General features: G+C 57.4%; 3 protein-coding genes across 3 annotated transcripts in view; 2 read left to right on the top strand and 1 right to left on the bottom strand.

Annotated features, from left to right (window-relative positions):
• The window catches only part of ANKRD11 (ankyrin repeat domain containing 11), a 40,986-nt gene extending 26,910 nt beyond the window's left edge, over window positions 1–14,076 (top strand). Inside the window, exons 5-11 of the mRNA XM_082489307.1 lie at window positions 769–911; window positions 1,372–1,519; window positions 2,366–9,099; window positions 10,371–10,469; window positions 10,575–10,718; window positions 11,841–11,933; window positions 12,842–14,076. Of these exons, the coding sequence (XP_082345433.1) occupies window positions 769–911; window positions 1,372–1,519; window positions 2,366–9,099; window positions 10,371–10,469; window positions 10,575–10,718; window positions 11,841–11,933; window positions 12,842–13,027 (7,547 nt within the window). The 3' untranslated portion in view covers window positions 13,028–14,076. The remainder of the gene's footprint in view (window positions 1–768; window positions 912–1,371; window positions 1,520–2,365; window positions 9,100–10,370; window positions 10,470–10,574; window positions 10,719–11,840; window positions 11,934–12,841) is intronic.
• Window positions 14,077–17,690: 3,614 nt separating this feature from the next.
• On the top strand, window positions 17,691–21,214 carry SLC22A31 (solute carrier family 22 member 31; the record flags this gene model as incomplete). Its single annotated transcript, XM_082489249.1, has 9 exons — window positions 17,691–18,038; window positions 18,580–18,683; window positions 18,765–18,919; window positions 19,083–19,251; window positions 19,601–19,746; window positions 19,862–19,970; window positions 20,050–20,264; window positions 20,396–20,507; window positions 20,605–21,214. The coding sequence occupies 9 exons, from the start codon at window positions 17,691–17,693 to the stop codon at window positions 20,951–20,953; spliced, it is 1,707 nt and encodes a 568-aa protein (XP_082345375.1). The 3' UTR covers window positions 20,954–21,214.
• Window positions 21,215–21,682: 468 nt separating this feature from the next.
• The window catches only part of CDH15 (cadherin 15), a gene marked incomplete at its 3' end in the record, with an annotated part of 5,941 nt that continues 2,521 nt past the window's right edge, over window positions 21,683–25,102 (bottom strand). The window contains 12 exon segments of the mRNA XM_082489632.1: window positions 21,683–21,880; window positions 21,965–22,120; window positions 22,215–22,351; window positions 22,878–23,117; window positions 23,203–23,299; window positions 23,301–23,440; window positions 23,522–23,664; window positions 23,818–24,071; window positions 24,143–24,328; window positions 24,443–24,571; window positions 24,762–24,922; window positions 25,006–25,090. Coding sequence (XP_082345758.1) covers window positions 21,683–21,880; window positions 21,965–22,120; window positions 22,215–22,351; window positions 22,878–23,117; window positions 23,203–23,299; window positions 23,301–23,440; window positions 23,522–23,664; window positions 23,818–24,071; window positions 24,143–24,328; window positions 24,443–24,571; window positions 24,762–24,922; window positions 25,006–25,090 — 1,926 coding nt within the window.

Here is a 25,102-nt window from a genome sequence, read left to right as displayed (position 1 = left end):
CTGGTCACAGGTGCCCCTTTTTAATGCTCTGAGTGAAGGTAACAGAATGAGCTCCCACGACGCTATCAGCAAAATACTGAAGGAGCCACATACATTTGCTGGGAAACTTCAAAACAGTGTCTGCTTAAAAATAGTCTCTTTGAACATGATAAAATATTTCATTCTGTGTTCTTTGGAGGTTTTGTTTGAGAACTAGAAGCACTGTTACTGTGGAGACTGCTGTTTGGTTTCTCCCCGAGCTGGGGGCTGTTTTGCTGTGGCATGGCTGCTTGCTTTGGAGAGCACGCAGAAAATATTTGTGAGGTCTGCGTGGGGGATGTTTCAGAGTGATGTCTGCAGTTCAGGGCTCAGTCCTGATCTGGGCGGCAGTGTTTCCCTTATGGAGGAGATAGAAGAGGAAAGGATTTGAGACTTGACTTCCATGTGGCATCAGCAATTCTCTTAATTTCCTACACAAAACTTTGCTTTTCTGTTTCCTGGGGCTTTGTCCATTCTGGCAGGTGATCTGTCTGTAGCACATTGCTTGACCAGAGGGAAAAGCGGGATTGATTTAACTACTGCCTGGTTGGAGTAACAAGGCAGAGCTGCAGGTTTCTTCCTGCTGTGCCACGGGGAACTGGGCAAATGAGACCATCTTCTTGGCCATCAGAGCCACAGACCCCTTGACACGCTGGCATCTGCAGCATCTGTGGACAGAGGTTAATTTTCACTGTGTCCAACTCCTCCATGAAGGTGATGTCCATGTTCTGAGTGTCCCTTTGCTTGCAGGCTGGACGGCGTTGCACGAGGCATGCAACCGGGGTTACTATGATGTTGCAAAGCAGTTGCTTGCTGCGGGCGCCGAAGTCAACACAAAGGGGTTGGATGACGACACCCCGCTGCATGATGCAGCGAATAACGGGCACTTCAAGGTTGGTTTTCACTGGATTTCATAGCTGTGTTTTTAATGACTATTTTGTTTTCCTTGTGCTTGAAGCACCTAACTGTGCACATACAGAGATTCTGGTTATTTTATTATCATTTGCTGCTGATAGCCATGTAGCGGGCAAGAATTCCTCTGCTCCGGTGAAGTGCTGTTGAGTGTTTCACTTGGTGTTCCCCTGTGCAGTGGGATAGTTCATTCTCCTTCTGGAGTCAGGGGGAGGGAGCATGGATTTGTGTCTTGTTCTTCTCCCTTATTCCCTGCCCAAGTTGGTTTGTGTTGCTGTTTTTTTGACTCCTTTCTTATCAATGTTTGTTAGTACCATAAGGCACATCCCAAGGACAGACTGCTGTCTCGCTTGACGACATCTCTCTTTTAGTTATATATGAAAGTTGTACAAAAAGCCTGGAATTGAAGTCTCATCTTCAAGTCTCAATTTCTGTTTTCAGGTGGTGAAATTGTTGTTACATTATGGAGGGAATCCTCATCAAAGCAACAGGAAGGGCGAGACACCTTTAAAAGTAGCTAATTCTCCCACCATGGTGAATCTGCTCCTGGGAAAGACCACGTACCCCTCTAGCGAAGAGAGCTCAACAGGTGAGATTGACCTTTGTGTGAACATGGGAGTGATGTTTGTGGCCTGCAGCTGTCTGTTAATACAGAGACCTTAAGAGGACAGTGAAGTTAGACTCTTGTCAGAATATCTGCACGCTGCTGCCACGGTCAGGAGTCCGTCTGTAGCTGTATCCCAAATTCAGACAACATAACTACCAGCCTTTAGCTCTGGGAGCTCTAGCTGTTTGCCCTGGAACCCTACGTTGAGATCACTTGCCTGGTGCAATCGAGATGTAGGATTCGAAGCCAATTGCAGGTAAATGGATGTTTTACCTTTGAAATGTGGGTAATATTCCAACTTGTGCATAGAGAGGAGGAGGTTTGCGTGCACGTCGTGTATTCCCATCCCTCCCTGGTCACAGGGCACGGTGCTTGGCTGTACCAGTGTTGATGTTTCAGGTTGTGCTCACGGGCTGTCCTTCAGCAGAGCGCCCTGCTAGAGCCTGTCCCGTGAGTGCCAGCATTGTGGCTGTGCCAGGTGGGAAACGCTGCAGGTTTTAATTAGTGCTAATTAGAGTTCCAGTCTTACAGGGAGTCTTGACCTGCGCTGTGTGCAGTCATAACCGTGTTAAAAGGTTCTTCTCTTGATAAAACCCTGGACATTGTTTTGAGGAACGCCCCATGCAGGTTTGAGGCTGGATAGCTATTCCTTTCTAAAAGATCTCCCACCCTGGCATTTCAAGCTTTCAGCTGCAAACTTAGCAAAGGCTGGGTGAGGCGAAAGGGCGGCAAGACCATTCGCAGGGGTTCGTGTCTGCAGCAGACCGATGATGTTCCCTCCCCGAAACCCCTCGCAGCACTTAACACATTGTTCTTCTCTCTCTGCAGAGACCTCAGAAGAGGAGGATGCCCCTTCCTTCGCTCCCTCCAGCTCTGTTGATGGCAATAACACAGACTCAGAGTTTGAGAAGGGTTTGAAGCACAAGCCCAAGGCCCAGGAGCCCCCCAAAACCATCACCCCGGTGAAGGATGAGTATGAATTTGATGAGGACGATGAGCAGGACCGGGTCCCGCCAGTCGATGACAAACATTTGCTGAAAAAGGATTACAGAAAAGAGACTAAAGCAAACAGTTTCATTTCCATACCCAAAATGGAAGTGAAAACTTATACTAAAAATAACACAATTACACCAAAGAAAGCTGCCCACCGCATCCTGTCGGACAGCTCGGACGAGGAGGAGACCAGCGTTGCTGTGGGGACGGGGGAGAAGCTGCGACTTTCGACCCACTCGATATTGCCCAGCAGCAAGATTCGGGAGCCCGCCAGCACAAAGCCACAGAAGGAGAAAAGCAAAGTAAAAAAGAAGCGGAAGAAGGAGACGAAAAGCAAAGAGGTTCGGTTTGGCAAAAAAAATGACAAATTTTGTTCCTCTGAATCAGAGAGTGAAAACGTGGAGAGTGAGGAGGATGATAGAGACTCTCTTCAGAGCTCTAGCTGTGTAAAGGACTCAAGGCTAGTGCTAAAGGAATCCTCCTTGTTTAACTCTCTGTCTGCCTCATCGACCTCTTCTCATGGGAGTTTAGCATCCCAGAAACATAATCCCAATCATACAGAACAGCACTCCAAGCACTGGAGGACGGACAATTGGAAAACTATATCTTCTCCAGCTTGGTCAGATGTCAGTTCCTTATCGGACTCCACCAGGACGAGACTGACGAGCGAGTCAGACTACTCGTCCGAGGACTCGAGCTTAGAATCGCTAAAGCCAGTCAGGAAGAAACCAGAGCACAAAAAGAAAAACACCCCACACAACACTGTTTCTGAGAAAAAGAATTCATTCCATAGCAATGTGGATGGAGCAATTCCAAAGCTGGACAAGGAGGGGAAGGTTGTTAAAAAGCATAAAACAAAACACAAACATAAAAACAAGGAGAAGGGGCAGTGCCCCATCAGCCAAGACATTAAAATAATCAAAACATTTTCTTTTGAGTTTGAGGACTCTAAACAAAAGCCTGAGAAAGGCTTGATAGTAGAGACAGAAAATCCAGTCGAAAACAAATTGAAAGTGTTAAAGCATGAGCGAGAACACAGTAAGAAGGAGGAAAAGCTCCCCAAAGGTAAAGCGGAGGAGAAAGAATGGTTGTTTAAAGATGAGACTGGAAAATCCTCGAAAGAGGAGAAATCATTAAGAAAAGTCAAAGATGGTAGTAAAGACATGAGCAAATCCTTCAGAGAAGGATTAAGTAAATCAGAAAAAGAGAAACCTGTAAAGGAGAAGTCTCCCAAAGAGGAGAAGCCGAGAATACACAAGGAGGAGAGAAAGAAAAAGTCGAAGGACAAGCAGTCAAAATCTGAAAAGAAGAATGAGCTGAAGGAGGAGAAGGTTTCTAAACTAGAGAAAGAAAAATCCTTCAAGGAAGAGAAAGAAAAATGCAAAAAAGAAAAACTTTACAGGGATGAGTCTGGGTTTGATGAGTTTAATAACAAAAACCAATTTCCCGAAAGCGAGGACACAAAGTTCAGCCTTTCGGATGATCAGCAAGAGAGGTGGTTTTCAGACTTGTCTTCAGATTCATCCTTCGATTTCAAAGGTGAAGATAGCTGGGATTCTCCAGTAACAGATTTCAGGGAGATTAAAAATGACACCGTGGCAAAACTAATCATAGAACCTGTGAAAGAGGAAATTAAAGACAAGAAAAAGGAAAATAAAACGAAAGAGAAGAAGGAATACAACGAGAAACGTAATGAAAAGGACACTTACTTAAAGAAGAAAGATAGGGACTATGTGGACAAAAACTCCGAGAAGAAAAAGGACCAAACAGACAGACACAAAGTTACTCCTAGTTATTTGCCTGAAAAGGATAAGAAAAGGAAGGATTCTGCAGAGAGTGTCAAGGAGAGGAAAGAAAAAGATACAGGCGAAACCAACAAAGACAGAAAAGATTCCTCTGATGGCTCTAAAGATCGAAAAGATACCAAAACAAAGCAGGAGGAGCCCTACCGAGATGACTTTAAAGAATATGGCTGCGATACATTCTTCAAGGATAAGTCTGACCCTGAATTCAGCAGTAAAACTCTGGAGAGTTGGGAGAGGCACCATTCTGGGAAGGAAAAGGAGAAGAAAGATGCTCCGGATAAAGAAAAAAAAGAAAAGGTGAAGCCAGAAAAATACAAGGAAAAATCCAAAGAAGGCGATAAGGAGAAAAATGAAAAAGTTGCTCCTGAGAAAATCCTGAAAGACAAAGAACTAGACAAGAGTTTCAAAGAGAAAAAAGAAACTAAGGAGAAATACAAAGACCTGCACAGCAAAGACAAAGAAAGGAAGAGTTCTTTCGACCAGGTTAAAGAGAAGAAGGAGAAAAACTTCTCCACGGATCGAGAGGACTTCTCCGAGAAAAAGGATGAGAAAAAAGGCAAGGAGAAAAGCTGGTACAGTATTGCAGACATCTTCACAGACGAAAGCGAAGACGAGAGGGATGATTACAGCTTGACTGGGTTCAAAGTCAGCGACTCTGCTGGGAGCGAAATGCATCGTCTGGACAGTCTGCAGGAGAAGGACGACGGTGCAGCTGCTGAGAAGGAGCTGTACCCCGACAAGCACCGCAAATACTCCTCTGACCGGCAACATTCAGGAGAAAAGCAGAAAGATAAGGACTCCAAGGAGAAGAAAAAGGACAAAGGAACATCAGAAGGGGGAAAAGAGAAGAAGGAGAAGAGTTCCTTTGAAAAACACAAAGAGAAGAAAGATAAAGAGTCTACCGAGAAGTACAAGGACAGGAAAGACAGGACATCCATAGATTCCACTCAAGAGAAGAAAAACAAGCAGAAGCTCCCAGAAAAGGTTGAAAAGAAACATGCCAATGACGACAAGGTGAAAAGCAAGCATAAGGAGAAGCCGGATAAAGAGCATTCCAAAGAGAAAAAGTCTTCGAAAGGAGGGGAGTCGGAGAAGAGCCTGCTGGAGAAATTGGAGGAGGAGGCTCTGAATGACTATAGAGATGACTCCAATGACAAAATCAGCGAGATCTCTTCTGACAGTTTCACAGACAGAGGACAAGATCCAGGACTGACCAGCCTCTTTGAGTCTTCTAACCTCTCTCTTGCTGATGCCGCTGAAGAAAAGTTTAAGGACTCTCTCCCTTTACCCTGCTTGCAGGACAAACTCAAGGAGAAGGAGAGACACAGACATTCCTCATCTTCGTCAAAGAAAAGTCACGAGAAGGAAAAAGCAAAGAAGGAAAAAACAGAGAAAAAAGAAAAAACAGAAGAATTCAAAGACTCCAGCAGCAGAAAGGATTCTACTCATTATGAAAAAGATTTCTCTGTGGATGGGGAGGCTTTTAGCGCTTCCTACAACATGAAGGCAGAGCCTGATGAGGAACCAGAGAAAAGCATTGATTACTTATTTTCTGAAAAGAAAGATAAAAATGATTCTGAAAGAGAGCTGTCAAAGAAGGCGGAAAAAGAAAAGACTTATGGTTCCAGCACCATCAGCACAGTTAAAGAGAAAAAGAAGCGAGATAAACACAAGGAAAAATGGAAGGAGGAAAAGGAAAAGCATAGAGACAAACATGCAGATGGTTTCTTTAAACATCACAAAGACGAGCCAAAGTCAACGCTTAAAGACAAGGACAGTCCTCAAGTTACCACCTTTAAAGATAAATCAAAAGAGGACAACCTCAAATTCGGCGAAACCAAACTGAAGGAGAAACTCAAGGAGAACCAAGAGAAAGACAAATCAGAGTCAATAAAAATAAGCAACGGGAATGAGAAAATAACCCTATCCAAAGACAGTGGCAAGAAAGAAGCCAGGCCAAGGGAGAAACTCCTGGGAGATGGTGATCTGATGATGACCAGCTTTGAGAGGATGCTGAGCCAGAAAGACCTGGAAATTGAGGAGCGCCACAAAAGGCACAAAGAGAGAATGAAGCAAATGGAGAAAATGAGGCACAGGTCCGGAGACCCCAAATTAAAGGACAAACTTAAGAGCTCGGAAGATGCGCGCAAGAGGAGCCTGGATCTGGCAACAAAGAAGCCGTTAACGCTGGATACTCAGCTCAAGGACAAGAAACTTAAGGAGTTGGGTCCATTGACTCCTATACTGTCACCGGAAAACAAGGCACAGCCTGCTGTTGGGACAGACTCTAAGGACTGGATAACGGGTCCTCAGCTGAAGGAGATCCTCCCGGCATCTCCCAGGCCGGATCAGAACCGACCGACAGGAGTCCCGACACCAGCATCTGTCGTCTCTTGTCCAAGCTACGAGGAGGTGATGCAGACGCCCAGGACTCCTTCATGCAGCAACGAAGACTACACGGACCTGATGTTTGAATGCGCGGACTCGCAGCACTCGCTGCCCATATCCACAATGTCCATGAACGCCTGTTCTCCATCCTTCTTTGACAGATACGCGAATGTTTCCAGTGGGCTCCCCGAGAATCCGAGTCAGACCCCGACTCGTACCATACCCTCCACGAACCTTTATCGTTCCATCTCGGTTGATATCAGAAGGGCACCTGAAGAAGAATTCAGTGTCGGAGATAAATTTTTCAGACAGCAAAGCGTCCCGGCGACATCAAATTATGACTCTCCAGTGCAGCATATAATAGAGGAGAAAGTTCCCCTTCCTTCTGTTCCTGCTGAGAAGTTTCAGTGTTTATCTCCTGGGTATTACTCACCAGATTATGGGGTTTCATCACCGAAAGTGGAAGCTTTGCACTGTGCGCCAGGAGCTGTCAGCGGAGTCGCCCAGTCGCCTGAAAGTGTCTTTTCTGGTTTACAAGCAAAATCCTCCCCTTCGCACAGAGATGAATTGCTGGCTCCTTCGGTAGAAAGTGCTCTTCCCCCCGACCTCGGCATGCCCTTGGATACCACGGAAGAGCAGCAAGCTACTGCCTCCATTATGCCACCGGAATCTACCTACTTGCCACCGATTGAAGAAAACCATTTTAATTCGGGTATGCCAGAACAAAACAATATAGACTGGGATAATCCTCCTTCCAGAAACCCTGACACCGCCATACCTCCCAGCCTGATGGGTAATCCAGCAGAGCACTCTGTCAGCTGGTCCATGGGCTCAGAGCTTCTGATGAAATCTCCCCAGAGGTTTTCTGAGTCCCCTAAACCTCCACTCTGTTCCCTAGAGCCAATTCATCCCACACCAGTAGCCTTCATTCCCACAGATACTTCCTACCCCGTTTCTCCCATATCTTACCCTCTGTCAGTGTCTGAACCAGGGCTCGATGAAGTCAAGGAGGCTGCTGAGGAAGCAGTTCCAGGAGAAATAGCGAATGCCGAAGAGCAGGCACCATACATGTCCCCTACTAGGTTAGACACATTCTTCAATAACTGCAAGCCTCTTCCAGAAGAAGCACCTGAGATACCTCCAGAGCCCCCTTGTATGCCAGCAGAACCTCAGGCAGAAGTTGTTAGCGCGTCAGAAAACAACTATTTGGAAAATAATAACACTGCACCTGCAAATACAGAGGAGGCGGTAACGTGGCCTGATCCCTTCACCAATACAGAAGATGACTTGGACCTTGGCCCCTTCTCACTACCAGAGCTGCCGCTCCAGCCTAAGGATGTTGCAGAGACAGAGATGACGGAGGCAGAAGCGGTAGAAGAAAGCCCAGCAGCAGCTCCAGAAACAAGTGCTGGGATCATTAAAGCGAGCGCGTCTGTAATAGCGTCTGGTGAGCCGGAAGAGCCGCCAGCCATCCAGGCAGCTGCTGTCCTGCCCGTGGAGACGGAGCCACAAGCAGAGGAGCAGAAACCAGAAGTGGCTGCACAAGAAGCCACCTCAGAAGTGTTGAACGTAGCTGAGGAAAAAGGAGCGGAGGACTCGGAAGCACAGATTTTCCAACAGACCCCGTCAGAGTCTGCTCAGGCAGAGAGCAAAGAGGTGGAGGCTGTGCATGAAGACCTGTCCTCTTCTGGTGGGGTGGCAGAGAGCAGCTCCCAGACCTGTTCCCCGCCTGCGGCCACCGCCGAGGGCAGTGTTTCACAGGAGGGTGCTGCGGCACGCGGTGGGAGCCAAGTCCCTTCCTCCCAGGCAGATGCACCTCCAGGCAACACTCAAGCAGAAATCGTTGAACCAGTACAAAAACCAGTAGCAGAAGCTCCCAAACCGCCCAAAATAGAAGAGATTCCTCAGCGGATTACCAGGAACCGGGCTCAGATGCTCGCCAACCAAAACAAGCAGAATGCCGCCTCTTCTGAGAAGGAATTTCCTCCTGTTTCTGCGCCCGCCACACGTGCCAAAGGCCGCATTACAGAGGAGGACGATTCCCAGGCTCAACACCCGCGCAAGCGCCGGTTCCAGCGCTCCAACCAGCAGCTGCAGCAGCAGATCAACACGTCCACCCAGCAGACGAGGGAGATGATACAGCAAACACTGGCAGCTATTGTAGATGCTATAAAACTGGACGACATTGAACCTTATCACAGTGACAGGTCCAACCCCTACTTTGAGTACCTCCAGATCAGGAAAAAGATTGAAGAGAAGCGGAAAATCCTCTGCTATATTACTCCCCAAGCTCCGCAGTGCTACGCTGAATATGTCACCTATACAGGCTCCTACCTGTTGGATGGCAAGCCTCTAAGCAAGCTCCATATTCCAGTGGTGAGTCACCTTCTCTCTTTAAACCGCAGCATCAGGGACTGTCCCCTGCCTTGCTGCTACGCGCACAGCCAGATTGTCCCCTGTGCATCATGAGTGCCCTTGCAATGCCGATGACACCCCGGCCATGGCTTTAGCCTGCTTTTAGAACATGCTCATGATGACAAATCTAAGCCTCAGTGAGTGGATGGCTGTGTGATGAATGCATCCTCTGAGATGCTGTATTTTTGCAGAGAAGACCTCAGGCTGTGGTTAGGAACCTGAGGTTTATTCAGGCTTTAGAGCAAGTTTATATGAATCCACTGGATTTGAGGCTGGAAGGCAAAACTGCTTTTACAAGCAGTAATAGTAATTGGATAATGAACCTAGAAGACTGTAGGAAAAAGATGGCTCTTAACTCCTGCCTTCATTTTCCCAAGCGCCGAAGTTTGACGTGCCGATGTCACACGCTCCTTGGTGGTGGGATCTGCATTTCGCTGCTGTGCTGCATGAATGGACTTGCTAATACAAGTGCATCAATAAACTTAATGCTGCAGGCAGTAAATCCCGGATCCAGCCTGGAGGAGGAGGGTCGATATAACCAGCCACGTCAGGCTTTGTTCCCTGCTGCAGGCAGGGTGAAATGTCCCGGTCTGCGGGTATTCCTGTTGCAGTGTAGTCCGTGCCTGAGTTATTGTTTGCACAAGTCAGTATGCGCTCTGTCTGCCCCAGCACTGCAGTGGTTGTAGCCTGTGTTCACATCTGCCTGTTCCTTCCTAGACTAACCCAGAGCCGCCTGCTCCTCTGTTCTGCAGCTTGGGCTGTGCTTGAGGAGCGCTTTGCTCCCCAGGAGAGCATGGGACAGATCAGAACACAGGCACCCTTCCCGGTGCACAGACTGGGCTGCTCCCACCAGTATTTCTCCAACAGCATCATCCCCTTCGTCAGACGTGCTCAGGCCCCCTTACACACTGCCCTTGTGGCATGTGGGGTGATTTAGGCTCTGGCTCTGCAGGCTGAGCTCGTCTCTCGGCACTGGACACCTCTTGCCCTGTTGTCTCACCTCTCGCTGTGGTCTGAGCACTGGCAAGACGTTGTCCTTTGCTGCCTGCCTGCTGAGGAAATAGGCAGAATTTCTCCTCTGGAGAATTTCTCCTCTGATTCTCTCCCCAAGCCCTTGGCCAACCTGCATTTGGGCTGTGTGGCTGTGCCGCAGGCAGGGCCCTGCGTGGCAGGGGGAGCAGGCACCCCCACGGCATTGCTGGCTCTAACCTTCTGCTGTCGTGTGCCCGCAGATCGCGCCGCCGCCATCGCTCGCAGAGCCTCTGAAGGAGCTCTTCAAGCAGCAGGAAGCCGTCCGGGGGAAGCTGCGGCTCCAGCACAGCATAGAGCGGGTAAGGGGCACTCTGGGGACATTCCTGCTGGGGAAGAAGCCCCGAATTTCCTCTGCTGGGGAAACTGAGGCTACCATGCTCACTGCTTCGTTTGCTCTTCCTCAGGAGAAGCTCATCGTCTCCTGCGAGCAGGAGATTTTGAGAGTTCATTGTCGGGCAGCAAGGACTATTGCCAACCAGGCTGTGCCCTTCAGTGCCTGCACCATGCTGCTGGACTCCGAGGTCTATAACATGCCTCTAGAAAATCAGGTCAGTGCCCGTCTTGGTGGTGAAGAAGTGTTTCAGAGGTGCTGTGCAAGACCCTGAGGGAGACGGTGGTTTTCAGAACAGAGGGATGTAGGCAGAAGTCACTAATGCTCTCCCTGCTCAGGTGCCTGTCACCCGCCGCGGCACACAGATGCAGGACGACCCACGGGAGCCCTCCCCAGCATGTGCCCGTGTTTCCTGATCTGACTCAGTTTCTGGAGTCGCGTGTTCTAGGATACCCCACGTGCGTGCAGGGGAAGGAAGTACATCCGAGAACATGGGGATACAGGCAGCATCGTGTCTCGTTAGGAGCAGAGATGACTCACTTTTATCAGTGAGTCTCAGGACCCTCTGCCTTTCTTCTTGATCAGGATCATCTGCACACTTCAAAGGTTTATTTTACTACACTCTGGGACATCTTTTCCTGTGGAAGGAAGAGGAGAGAGCCGTTAAATTGATTTGTGTCTGAATAGTGGCTTTGAAAGAGCCAGACTCTGTCGCACAGCCCACAAAAAATAGTAATTTTCTTCCTTTGATTTCATGTCGTTCTCTGCCAGAGAAGGGGGAATCTTGTCCTGTGTCTGCAGCTGGTGGCTGTGCGGCTGTGGTGGTCCTGAGCTATCCCACCAGCACCCTCTGCAGCCCACGCCGGGCAGCTGCTGCCAGCTTGGCTGCTGGGGAAAGCACGCTGCTGCATTGCAGGAGGGATCCTATGCAGGGATGGGATCCTGGAATTTATTAGTGACCTGGCGTATTGATCCAGGAGCCTTGGTATTTCCTAGCCAAGTGTCTGTGCTTCTACAGCGAAGACGTTATGATCTTGGGCATGAGTTGAAGGAGACAGAGAGGTGCAGGTGCTGTGACGGGCTGGCACAGACGGATTCTCTGCAAAGAAAGCAAAAATGGGGAGATGCTTGTGTGCATCTCTGAGGCTGAAGCCCCGGGCAGAGGGCTGTAAGAGCAGCTGGGGGCAGCGTGCTCTATTCTCCCTCCCTGCAGGCACCTTTCTTGTTTCTGAGGAGCGTGTGCCCTAAGAGGGGTTTGAATATGGTCTGTTAGACCTGTGACTACTTAAAGCGAAAAAAAAAATTACCATGTAATTCCCTTTTGCTGTCTTCTGCTTAGGGAGACGAAAACAAATCAGTCAGAGACCGTTTCAACGCGCGACAGTTCATTTCCTGGTTGCAAGACGTGGATGACAAGTACGATCGAATGAAGGTGAGAGGTGCGGGAGCCCCGGTGCTCCAGGCTGCTGCCACAGCGTGTGGGCAGCAGCAGGTCCTGCTGCTCTGCCTCCTGCCGGGAGGGTTTCCCCGAGAGGTGTCACGGTTGTTGCTGTAGCCTGGAAGCTGCCTTTGTGGTTTCCAAAAATCTGCCGGGAGCAGGTGTCCTGAGGTGGCCTGGGCAGCGTTACACGATGGGGGACGCTTCTGTGCATAGCACGGCGAAGAGGTGGGAGCCTCTGTGGGGACTACAGGAGTGCAGTTGCCTCTGCTGGTTCCAAAAAGGGAGAAGGGAGATGCGTTCTGCTTAGGGTTGTCTGTCTGACTCTTACTCTGCTTCATGACATATGATCTGGAGCTTTCTCGGTCAGTTAGACCCCCAGGGCCTGCTCTTTGCCAGCAACACATGCTGCAGCAAGGTCAACACCTATGGCAAACTTTAAGGTGGCAGGAGCTCATGCAGTGATTTGGAGAGCTCTAGGTGGCAAACTCTGGGAGCAGGGACGATTGTGCTTTCAGCTGGTGATGCGGAGGCAGTTGGCAGCTACCACAAAGGGAGCAGGACCCTGCTCTCGGCCAGCCAAGAGCCACTGTTGAGGCCAATGGGGACTGTCTGCTGAGGCTCTCATCAGCAGGGTCAGTGCTCTTGAGCCTTTAAAAGCTGCCCCACGAGGCCCTTTTGGGTTTGCCCCTGCCCCTGCTGGAATTGGGCTCAGCAGACATCCTAAGCCCAGGTTTCCTTCCTGCAAGGATGCTTGTGGCGTCCCTTGCTCCGTTTGCTGCTCTGTCCACTGCAATGGCTGCAGGTCCCCTGCCTGTGCTGGGTGGGACGGGCAGCAGGAGCCTTTCCTGACCTCTGCTGCCCACCACTCATCTCTGCTTGGTTTTTTATCCCCGATCCAGACATGCCTGCTCATGCGACAGCAACACGAAGCTGCTGCCTTGAACGCAGTGCAAAGGATGGAGTGGCAGCTGAAGGTGCAGGAGCTGGACCCCGCAGGGCACAAATCCCTCTGCGTGAACGAGGTGCCCTCGTTCTATGTGCCAATGGTCGACGTGAACGATGACTTTGTGCTCTTGCCGGCATGACAGTTCAAAACCAGGAGACATCACTGAAAACTGGCAAGGACGGGAGCCCTCCGAGGTCGGGCGGTCGAGCTCACATTCACCCTTACCGCTTGCTGATGAATCCCTGGTCAGAGGAGGAGGAAGCAGCTATCGGCAGAAAACAAAACAATAAGAAAAATAATTGCACTTTCTTCACAACGCGTCCCTCGCTTCCGGACTGACGGCAGCTCCGCCGGGCAGCGGGCCGGGGCGCATCTCCTTTCCAACCGGCTGTTGCGGCAGGGAGGCAGCCGGTCTGCGCGGGCAGCGAGCACTCACCGGCCAAGAGACTGGCAGAGGCGTGGAGGGAGGAGGCCAAGGACACCATTTCTGTGTTGCAGAAGCTGCTGAGCGGGGCCAGCAACCACGTGATTCATGTACTTGTGAACACCGTGATTTCCAGCTCTCTGTTTTCCACCGGTCGCGGATCTCCTCTCGGAGAAGCTGCAGTAGGAAACCATGGGGGGAGGGGGGGGTGTTTGAGTTTCTCGTTCCATCCTGGGTATGTCTAAAAAAAAAAAAAAAACCACAAAAAAAAAATACAATTAGAAACAAAAAAGACAGCGTCCAAGTTGGGCAGACGCGGCTCTGAAGGTGTGGACGGCTCCGGGCTGCGAGGCGGGGTGCGCCCGCGGTGCCCTGCGGCAGCTGCTCGCCACCGTTTCGGAAGAGCGGAGGAGCCGCCTGCGCGCCGTGTGCTGGGGCAGCACGGCCAGCGGCGGGCGGGGAAATGGTGACGCAGAGAAAGGACTTTGCCAACTGTGTTTTTAATGGAGTAAAATCCATGTGGTTTATATATTTTTTTCCTTTAATCTTGGGCATTTCGTTTCTCTTTCTGAGAACATAACTTGAAAACACTACAGAGCCAATACTCATATAAAGAAAAATTGTATCCCATAAATGCTGTACAGTTTTTATATACATTAACAATGTACTTTTGCTGCCTTCTAGATAATTTATTTTGCAACACATTACTGCACAGTTGTAAATAACTTATGTACTGTAACATCACTTTCAGTTATGTGTAAAGAAATAAATAAATTAATTAAAATTATCTTTGTATGTATAGTTCACCCTAGGCAGCTCTTTCCCTGTCGAGGAAAAACTAAGGGCCATGGCATGGGGCAGTGTTACTCGGAAGCCTGTCTGACGTGCTGAGGTATGCGCAGGTCCTCCAACCCGCAGTCCATTCTGCCGGGATCTCTGGATGCTGACCTGATTTTTCACACCGTGTCATTTCTCTCCTCTTTCCCCTGCCCTTTTGTGTTCGGTGGATTTGGAAAGCCGGCGGTGCTGACCCTGCAGCCATGGAGAGAGGGGAGTCCCCCTGTGCCACTTGCCAGCTGGTGGCACAGAGCAATGCAAAGAATGACGTTTGGGCTTGGGCTGGTGAGTTTTCTGCGCTCCATGTAGCTGTAGCAGCTGCAAGTCGAGGAGCTGGTGTTTTGGGGCTGGAAAGCTCGGAGAAGGACAAGTGGAGCCCAGCGCTGGCCGGCAGTTGCGGGTTGTCGTTCTGGGGCGTCTGCTCGGTGCTTTCTGGATCAAGAGGCCGGTTGCTGGTCAGGCAGGCAGGGAGATGGCTTCCTGGCAGCTGGGACAGTGCTGCCGGGGTGAGCTGGAGCCCAGGAGGCTGCGGCAGGGCTCGCAGCCAGCGGTGCTGTGTGCCGGGGTGCTGCCACCCCATGCCCCTGGGGATGGGCATCTGCTGGGCTCCCAGGGTGCTGCACCAGCCGCCTCCTTTCTCTTCTTTCCTTCTTTTTAACCTCAGAAATAAGTTGCATGGGTTGCTGCTGCCCTGTGGGCTGAACTGACCCGTGCTCGTGGGGCTGGTGGGGACGGTGCCACACGGCACACGGTGCTGCCGGCTGTGCCAGTCCTGACGCCAGCCCCGCCATGCACACTCCGCATTCGCTCCGTGCGCGCTGCACATGCACTCCCTTGTTTGCAAGCACCAGCCTGGCTCAGGTTGCTTTTTGGAGCTGTAAAGCCTAACTGGCAGAGGCTGGTCCTCGCAGAGGATCGTGGCAGCGCCCAGCAGGAGCCCAGCTTGGCCCTGCCGGGACTGGCCCTGGCGTTCCCCCCCATGCAGAGACCAGAGAAGTCTCTAATGCCACGAAAAGGTGGTGCCTGCGTCTGGCAGGAGGAGTCGCACCGTGCTGTGCTCAGCCCTGAAGCATGTCCCTCTCCTCCACAGCCCGGGAGGAACGGGGGAGGCTTCACCTCCTGGCCGGGCACACTGGATTTGGGGCTGGGGACACATGCTGCACGGCCCCACGGGTCTCCTCTGGGGCTGCCCTGTGGTGGGAAGGAGCCACCGGCTTGGCAATGCCTGGCTTTTGAGTTGGGTGCCGGCCATTCCTGCTGCTATTCCTGCCGGCACCATGGCCTCTTCTGCAGGGGACTGTGTTGGACGCACAGCTTTCGGCGGAGCTGTAACCCAGCCCAGGCTTAATGCAGTTGGCGAAGTCGGTCCTCAAGCACCAGTCTGTGGGAACATGGCTGGAGATGGATTCCAGTGCCTCTTCCGAGACCTCCGTGCCCTGCTTGGCACCCGCTGCCAGACCTTTCCCGTAGGCAGGGCGCCCAGCTGCCCGCGCTGCCTTGCTGCCCCCAGCTGCCGAGCCCAGCGCGAGGGGCTGCCCCCCATGGCTGCCCACTGTCGGCGCCTGGTTCTCCTGCCTTTTGGGTTCAGTCTCGCTGGGTACACGCGCTGGTCGAATATCTCAACAGCCGAGGAGGGCTGGGAGCGTGTGGAGCACTGAGCCCTCGGCGCGGCACAGGTTCATGCCGACAGCATCTAGGCAGCCACGCAGGTACCCAGCGGCAAAGCGCCTGCTGTGCCGGGACACCGCCGCACCCGGCTCCCCCCTCGCTGCCGCCAGCTTTGCAGCTGGTCGAGGAATTTTCCACGGTCCTCGCACTGGAGACCTCGAGTTTCACTTGACAGCGTCACCGCAGATGGGGGGAATCCTGCCGACCCCCAGCGCCTGCCTTGGCACCACGGCCCGTTGCCGGACCAGCAGCACCAGCGGGGACCGGGGCTCACCGCAGGCAGAGCAGGATGGGCAGTTTCTCGCCGGAGCCAGAGTGGTTTTCCCCCCCATCCTTGCCTGGGTCGAGGTGGGCAACCGGTGCAAGCGCTGGGACCGGGCGGCTGCTTCTGCTCCGGGGGGGTTATTTCAACAGAACACATGAAAGCCGCCACAATTAACATATTTTTTAACTCATTTCCAGCCCTGCTCTTACTGTTGTTAAATAACCATAAGTTAATTTCTGGAAGCACAGAGAGACCTTTAACCGGCCGTGTAAAGCCAGAAAAGTCCCGTACTCTCTTCTGACTCCGGTGCTGGGAGGTTTGAGAGTCCTCTGGGGTAATTTTTCCTGCCGGTGCCGCTCCTCCTGGCCACGTAGGTTGGTGCAGGAACCTCCCAGGCCAGGTCCCACCTTCTCCTGGAGCTGGTCGGACTCGCATGGTGGCGCGTGGACCGAGCAGCGGTGAGGCTGCATGGTCTACAATGCACCCATGTTGATTTTTTTAACGTTGTCGTTTGCGTGCACGGTGCTGGGCACCGAGGGCCCTGTGCCGCCCCGGCACCCCCGGCACTTTCAGCTCTACGGCTTCCCAGAGGGAGGCCAAAAAGTGAACGGGGATTTTGCAGATGTGATTTTTCTGCTGTTGCGTGTGCCAAGCTGGGCACCCGGGCGATGCCGCTGCCCCTCAGCCACCACGTTCCTAAATAAATTTAAAAAAAGAAGAGGAAAAAGAAGCTTGTTTGCAACTTGGCTGCTTCGTTGGCCCTTCCCACGGACTCACCGCGGCACTGGGTGCGAGCCAGGCTCTGACTGGTTCCCTTCCCTCGGGGGACCAGACCCCACCGGCCCCCTTTGAGGTTTTGGGGGACCCGGGTGCATTTGTGGGTGGTCCTGGGGGTCCCGGCTGCACCCCTGGCACTACCTGGATCCTGGGGTCCCCCAGTGCCAAGGGGAGGGCTTGGCCTGGAGCACCATGGGGGGGGGGGTGAACCGGGCTTGGGGGGCAAACTGTGGCTGGGGGGGGCGAATCGGGGTGGGCAAATCGGGGCGTGGGAGGGCCGAACTGGGGCTTGGAGGTGCGAACTGGGGCTGGGAGGGGTGAAGCGTGGCTGCAGGGGATGAACTGGGCTGGGGGGGGCGGACCAGGCTTGCGGGGAGGAAGGGGGGGCAAACCGGGCTTGGTGGCGTCGAACCGGGATTGGGGGATCAAACTGGGGCTTTGGGGGGCTGGGGGGGGGGTGTGTGTAGACCGGGGCTGGAGGGGCCGAACCGGGGCTGGGAGGTCCGAACCGGGGCTGGAGTGGGGGAAAGCAAATGGGGTAGGGGAGGAGAACCGGGCTGGGGGCGACGAACCGGGGGGGGGGGGGGGGGGGGGCAGAGCAGGCTTGGGGGGGCTGCACTGGGCTTGGGGGGGCCGAACCGATGCGGGGGGAAGAACCCGGACCTTACGGTGGCTTAAGGGGTGTAAACCCCGGGGGGGGGGTGTGTGAACGGTTCAATCCGGGCGGGGCGTGGGCGGTCCCGACGTCGGTGCCGCGTCCACCCCGGTGCCGCCCCCACCTGCCGGTGCGGCGCTTTGAGCCATCCCCGGCGGCGGCGGCGGCGGCGGGTGATGGCGGCGGGGGGGTGGCGTCCGCGGGGCCGGCGTGCGGCGGGGGGGTGGGCGCCGGTGGCGGCGCTGGCGCTGGGGTGGGCGCTGGGGTGGGCGCTGGGGGCGGCGCCGCCGCACCGCTGCCGCCCCGACGCCGCGCTGCTGCCGCCGCCGCTGCGCCGCCTGGCGGGGACCCCCCTCCTCCGCGCCGCCGTCCCCCGCCTCCGCGGCGGCTGGAGCCCCTGCCAGCTCTACCGCTACCCGCACACCGCCGCCGCCACCGCCCGCCCCAACGGTACCGGGCCCTGTACCCGCGGATGGCACTACTCCCTGCCCGCCGCCGGTCTCCGCTCCAACATCGTCACACAGGTCGGGTGGTGTGGGGGGGGTGTTTTTGGGGGAGGGGGTGTTGGCCATTGGGTACAGGAGGAGTGAAGGGGTATCCGTAGGGGGGAGGCTGTGTGGGTGGATGACTGGGAAAAGGGGGTCGGGGGGGGGGGGATGCTGGGGGGAGCAAGGTGGGGAGCCCAGCAAGGGCGCCACAGGAAAGCCCTGGGTGTGCAGGGGGTGGGAGCACCCGAGGGGTGTCCTGGGGTGTTTGTTTGGGGGGTGTCAGGGATCCTGGGGAAGGGAGAGGGGTCCTCAGGGGGAGAGAGTGGGAGACCCCCATGGAGGGGCTTTGGGGGTGGCTGCGGGGAGCCCTGGGGTGTTGTTGGGGGGGGGGGGCAGGGGAGAAGGTCCCTCTACATTCCGCTCCACATTTCTGCTTGTGGGGTGGGAGTTGGACAGAAGCCCCCCCAGGCAACTTATGGGGATCATGACACCCGTCCGTCCCACCCCTGCGGGCAGTGGGGCAATGTGCTGGGTCCCCCATGCTGAGGTCTCATTGTGTGCCCCCCCTTGCCCACAGTGGGACCTGGTGTGCGCATCACGCTGGAAGGTGCCCCTGGAGCAGACCACGCACTTGCTGGGATGGATGCTGGGCAGCGTCACCGCCGGCCTGGCGTGTGACCGGTAACTGGGGGTCCCTGGGGCGACTCCCCCCGGACAGGGGTGTGCCGTGCCCAGCCCCACTCACGGCCCGTTCCCTGGCAGGTTCGGCCGCCGGACTGCCTTCGTGGTGTCCCTGGTGCTGGCGGTGCCCCTGGGCCTCGGCGTGGCACTGGCCATGAACTTCGTCATGGTCCTGGTCGCACGGCTGCTCTTTGGGGCGGCACTGGCAGGTGCCTTCCTCTCCCTCTACGTGGCACGTGAGTGTGCTGGTGGGGGTCTGCAGTGGCGTGGGGACCGAGGATGCTCCATGGCGTAGGATGCTCCAGGGTGCAGGATGCTCCGGGATGCAGGAGGGTGCTCTAGGGTGCAGGATACCCCGCAGCCATAGCACCCACGGTGCACCCCTTGTCCCCCTGCCAGGGCTGGAGCTGTGTGACCCCCCGCACCGGCTGGCAGTGACGATGGTGGCCGGCTTCTTCTGGATCGCCGGGGAGCTGCTGCTGCCGGGGCTGGCCGTGCTGTGCCGGGACTGGCGGGTGCTGCAGGGTGCTGTCACCATGATCCTGGCTCTGATGGCCGCCTGCTGGTGGTAAGGACCCCCCGGGCCGGGGAGGGGGGGGGCTGTGTGTACAGGGAGGGGGTTGCCACCTGCGGTGGGGATGAGTGGTGCCCCGGGGCTGGCACCAAGCCCTGCCCGGGGAGTGCCAGGACAGCACCCAGCCCAGTACACCCTGCCCGGGGCCGCGGTGGCGATCAAAGGCTGCCCTGGGCTCTCCAGGTGGAGCGTGGGGACCCCCCCACCCCGGGTAAATGTTTGCTCAGGTTTGAAGTTGAGGGTTTCTGGGCAGTGTGACTTTGAAGCTGGGAAGTGGGGGGGTCAGCGCTGGAGGGGGGCCAGGCGCCTGGGGAGCCCCGTGACACTGACACTTGTGCCCCAGGTGCCCGGCACTGCTGCTGGAGTCACCGCGCTGGCTACTGGCCACGTCGCAGCTAGAGAGGGCCAGGAAGACCCTGCAGGCGCTGGCCGAAAGCAGTGGCCCCAGCTCCGACGACGGCTCCTGCCACCAGGAGAGCCTCCTCGCGGGTGCGTGATGGGGGCTGCCAAGGGCGATGCGGCCGCTGGGCCCCCTTCCCAAAGCCACGGTGCTGGGGGCGGTGGGATGGTGCCAGCTCTAACCCAGGTCTCCTTGTCCTGGCAGAGCTGGAGTCCCTGTCTGAGGGGTCCCCGCAGCCCCGGTACCACGCTGTCTGTGAGATCTTCGGCACCAGGGTCATCTGGAAGAATGGTGTCATCCTCGGATTCGCGGCGTGAGCAAACAAGGGGGTGATGGGTGGGGGATTGGGGTGGGGGTCCCGCTCGTGGCCCCCTGACCCTGCTCTCCTGCAGGTTCATTGGCTCCGGCATCCGCCACTGCTTCACCCGCAATCTGGACCCCCACCTGCCCCACTTCTTCTCCTCCTACTTTGTGCTGGTGGGCACCGAGACAGCTGCCTGCCTCTTCATCTGCCTGACGGCCGAGCGCTTTGGGCGCCGCGCCATCCTCCTGCTCTGCACCGTCCTCACCGGCATCTCCTCCCTCCTGCTGCTGGCCCTCACCCAGTGTAAGGACATACGGGGGACCCCCACCCTCCCTGCGGTGGGATGCAGCCCCTAGCTGGGAGTGGGAACAGGATGCTTGGGGGGGGGGGTCTGAGCAAGATTTGACCCCTGATGGTGTTTTCCCCCTCCTCAGACCTGCTGGACCTCATTGTCCTGACCCTGTCTGTGGTGGGCATCACCACCTCCCACGCCGTCACTATGCTCAGCATCTTCTTTGCCAGCGAGGTCCTCCCCACCGTGGTCAGGTAAGGGGGGAGCCGCCACCCTCCCTGGGCCACCCTGGGCTTGGGGAGCCCCCAGGCAGGGTCCCCCGGGCCCCCTCTGAGCGTCTTTCCCCCACAGGGGTGCCGGGCTGGGCCTCATCGTGGGGGCCAGCTTCGTGGGCAAGGCGGCCGCCCCCATCACCGCCATCCCCAACAGCCGCGGCTTCTTCCTGCACCACGTGGTGTTCGCCTCCTTCGCCATCCTCGCCGTCCTCAGCATCATGCTGCTGCCGGAGAGCCAGGGCCGCAGCCTGCCCCAGTCCCTGCAGGATGGCGAGAGCCAGCGCCGGCCCCCCCTCTTCCACCGGCCCCCCCGTGAGGACCACCTGCCCCTGCTCGCCCCCCATGGCATCCCCCACGACTACTCCCGCCTCGCCGCCTCCACCAAAAGGATGCTGGGCTCCCCGGCCGCCCCCCGTGAGACGTAGCTGTGCCCCCCCCCCCATCCTCCCATGGTTTCCCTGCTTTTGGGGGGCTCAGCATGGCGCCGGGCCCCCCATCCGTGGGTGCTTGCGGGGACGGTGGGGTGCAGCCGGGACACATGCGACGGCTGGGCTGGGGGAAGCAGCACACCCACCCCATGGTGGGGCTGGATCCTGCCCCAGGAGGAGCTGTGCTGGGAGTCCTGGGGCTGGGGGTGATGCCCCCCCCGGGGTGTTTGCGATGGGTGCTCGCCAGCTGCCAATAAAAGTGCCTTGTTTCTACGGGGCGGCTGGCGTGCTCGGGGGCTCCGCACGGTGCCCCTGCCACCGGCCCCCTTCTCTGGGATCTTTATTACGAGGGAACGGGGGGGGGGGGGATTCCTCACACCCCACCCCCCCCGGGCTCTGCAGGGTCTTTCCCCAGGGCGTTCCCCCCCCATCCGGGGCTGCCCATGCGCTGGGTCTGTGCCCTCCTGCGGTTTGCTGGGCGCGGGGTCCGTGGGGGCGCGCAGGCGTGCAGCCCCCTGCGCCGACACCTCTCTCAGCGCACACGCGTGTGCGGAGCCCCCGCATCTGGGTACCTGGTGCACACGCGTGTGCAAAGCCCCTGCAGCCAAGCATCTTCTGTGTGTCCGTACGCCGAGCCGCTGCCTCCGGGCAGCTCGTGCACACGCGTGTGCAAGCCCCCCACTGCCCCCCCCCCCCCCCACTGCCCCCCCCCATCCCCCATCCCCGCTACTGCCCGTAGAGGTCGGCCAGGCGCCGGAATCGCGGTCCCCACTCGCTCAGGTAGTCGTAGTCCTGGTCCTCGTCCGTCAGGCTGGAGACGATGGAGCTGAGGGGGCTGGCGACGGAGCCTGAGCCCTCGTAGTCGTAGATGAGGGCCGTGTCGTAGGGGGGCACGCTGGGGTCGCTGTCGGCCGCCTCCAGCCCCTGTGGGGACAGGGGGGCACTGTCAGCCCCCGGGGGGAGATGGGAGGACCGGCGGCAAGGGGTGGTGCTGGGCCCCGTCCCCACCTCATTGATGAAGTCCTCGATGTCGGAGGGGCTGTTGGGCAGCTTGCGGGGTGCCGGGGGGGTGGCGGAGCTGTGTGGGGCATCCCTGCGCAGCGGTGGCTTGGCCCGGGGTGGGAAGAGCTCGGGGTGCCGGAGCTGGTTGATGTCGTAGGCGTCCTGCGGGGACAGGAGGGGGTCAGGGATGCGGGGCTGGGATGGACACCCCACCCCACCCCCCACCCCAGCACCCCCTTCCCCGGGTCCTGCTCACCTGGTCCTCCTCGCCCCCGCCCTGCTCGTCGTAGTTGAGGATGTTGTCACGCATGTCGTCCCGCGAGCGCTGCAGCAGCCCCTTGCGCAGAGCGCGCCGGCGCCCACGCACCCGCGCCGCCCCCAGCCCCGCCAGTGCTGCGAGCAGAGGGCGGGTGGGCACGGGGTGGGGTACGGGGGCGTGGGGGCACACGGGGATGGGGGGGCTGGGCATGGTGGGACACGGGGCGATGGAGGTGCTGGTTGGGTTGATGTGGTTGGTGGGAGTGGGAGAGTGGGATGGGGATGCAGGTGGGGCTTGAGGGTGGGGAATTTGGGGGGGGGGCGATGGGGTGGGATGGGGTGATAAGGAAAGTGGTTGGGGGGGGTGTGGGGTCAGAAGGGGTTGCTGGGAGGGGGCGGGGTGCTGACGATCATGGGTAGGGTCTGGATGGGGTGGCCAGGACAAGGATGGGGTGATGTCAGACGTGAGTAGGGAGAGGTTGGGGTGTCCTGGACCAGGATGGGGCGATGGGTGGGATGGGAGACAAGGTGACAGTGTGCTGGTGGGGTTTGGGATGGGTGGCCAGGACCAGTACTAGGGCACGGGGCTGGGGTGCTGGGTGGGGGCAGGATGGAGGGTCTGGGAGGGGTGGGGATGAGGATGGTCGGGGGTCTCACTCACCAAGGAGGAGGATGCTGCTGCTGAGGATGATCATGAGGGCCTCAAGGGTGATGCCGGCCCCGGCGGTGGCAGCGGCCAGGACACCATCCTCACAGGTGCCGTCCCGGCCACAATGGCACACTGAGATGTTCAGCAGCTGCTGCCGCTCCTGCGGGGGGGTCCCCGAGTCCCGGAGCAGCAGCGGGAGCGAGTAGGGCCCCTCGGGCAGCTCCACCAGCACGGCCAGCACCGCGTGGGTCACTGCGGGAGGGGTGTGGGCAGGGGGTGAGTGGGAGGTCCCCTGACCCCCCCTATGCAGCAGCGCCCCTTCCCTGCCAGCTCTCACCATTGAAGCGGCTGATGCTCCAGTTGCGGGCGAGCTGGGGGTGCTGGGGGCTGAGCTGGAAGTGGAAGGGGGCACCGTGGGGGGGCCGGTCATCGTCCCGTGGCCCCCAGGAGCAGGCTTCCCCCACGGCCCGGCCGCCCGCAGACCACCCCGGCCGGCGGCTGCAGCAGGGGAGCGTGGTCGTTCACCTCCAGGATCTCGATGGAGAGGGTGCCAGTGGCGGAGAGCGGGGGCTCGGCTGGGGGGCACGGAGTGGAGGGGTCAGGAGGGGATGGAGGGGGGCGGGGGGGAGGCAGCAGGGCTGGGGGGGGATGTTCACCATCATCGCGGGCGAGGACCAGGGCGATGTACCAGCCGCCCTGTAGGAAGGCGGAGGGGTGCAGCAGCTCCCGCTTGGTGCGGACGGTGCCGGCGTGGGGGTCCAGCTGCAGCCAGTCCGCCGGGTCGTAGAGCAGCGCGTAGCTGTGGGCGCAGGGACGGAGCACACCATCACCCACCCCACCCCCACCCCCCGAAACACCCACCGTGGGCTACGAACGTGGGAGCCTGAACATGGCGGGTGGTGAGAGGTGATGCAAGGGGACCGGGTGCCACAACCCGTGGCCTGGGACTCACGTGAGGGTCTGGAGCTGGCGTGTGTCGGGGTCACTGGCGGTGTAGGTGGTGACGGGGGTGCCCGGGGGGGCCCCCTCCAGCACACTGACCCGCCGCGGGTTCTCACGGAAGATGGGTGCCTCGTTGACATCCCGCACCCGCACCCGCACAGTGGCCAGTGCTCGGGGGCTGGCGGGAGCCATGGGCTCCAGCGGCTGCTCGTTCTGCACTGACACTGTCAGCTCGAAGCGGTCCCGCACCTCGTGGTCAAGTGGCTGTCGAGAGGTCCATAGGTCAGCCAAGCCATGGGAGCCCCCCCGTGGTCCCCTGGGTGCCCTGCGCCCACCTTGGCCACAGAGAGCACGCCGTCGTTGGTGTAGGGGTCGGTGCGGATGGCGAAGGCACCCTCAGGGTCGCCCTCCAGGATGGTGAATTTGGCCAACCAGTTGGGTGAGCCCGCCAGGTCCTTGTCATGCACGAAGACCTTGCCCACGTCCACGCCGGCCGCCTGCTCCTCCACCTCCATGGAGAACTGGGGGAGAGGGATGTGGGGCTGGTGTCTGCCCCTGGGATGCTGCTGCCCCGGGGGGACCAGGTGCAACCCCACTGACTCCCCTACATCCCCCCATCCCACCCCAGCCGCTACCTCCTCCTTGGTGAACTCGGGAGGGTTGTCATTGATGTCATCGAGGTAGATGACAGCCGTGGCGGTGGTGGTGAGCCCGTCCCCAGACATGTCAGCTGCCTGCACCGTCAGGTTGTACACCCCCATGGTCTGCAGGGAAGGAGGAGGGGGGCAGTGCTGAGCCCCTCCAGCACCCCCAGGAGCCCAGAGGTCCCCCAGCTGCTGGCCACCCACCCTGTCCCCACGCCTGGGTCTGCTTATGGCTGGAGCTGTGGTTTCACCAGTTGGGGTCTTTGGTTGCCCCAGTCCCGGTGCCACCCATACACCCCATGCGCACTACCTCACGGTCAAGGCCGGGCCGTGTGGTGCAGATCTCGCCGGTGGTGGCGTTGATGCTGAACATGCTGGCAGCACCCTGCTCCAGGATGGAGTACCGCAGCGCCGCGTTGTCTGTGTCAGGGTCGTCAGCATCAGTGGCGTCCGCTGTCATCACGCAGGTCCCTGCGGCCGCAGGAGTGCCCCGGTGGGTGCCGGCGTAGGGGCTGGCTCAGCCACCCCAGCATCAGCCCCACAGCTGGACCCACCTGGCTCAGCCCCCTCCACCACGCGCCCTGTGAAGACGTCCTGCCGGAAGAGCGGCCGGTTGTCGTTCTGGTCCACCACGATGATCTCCAGGTCGGT

The sequence above is a fragment of the Vanellus vanellus genome (assembly GCF_965231255.1).
Source record: "Vanellus vanellus genome assembly, chromosome: 12".
In the NCBI taxonomy this organism is placed as follows: domain Eukaryota; kingdom Metazoa; phylum Chordata; class Aves; order Charadriiformes; family Charadriidae; genus Vanellus; species Vanellus vanellus.
Note: the sequence above shows the minus strand (reverse complement) of the source record. Positions and strands in the feature narration are given on the sequence as shown.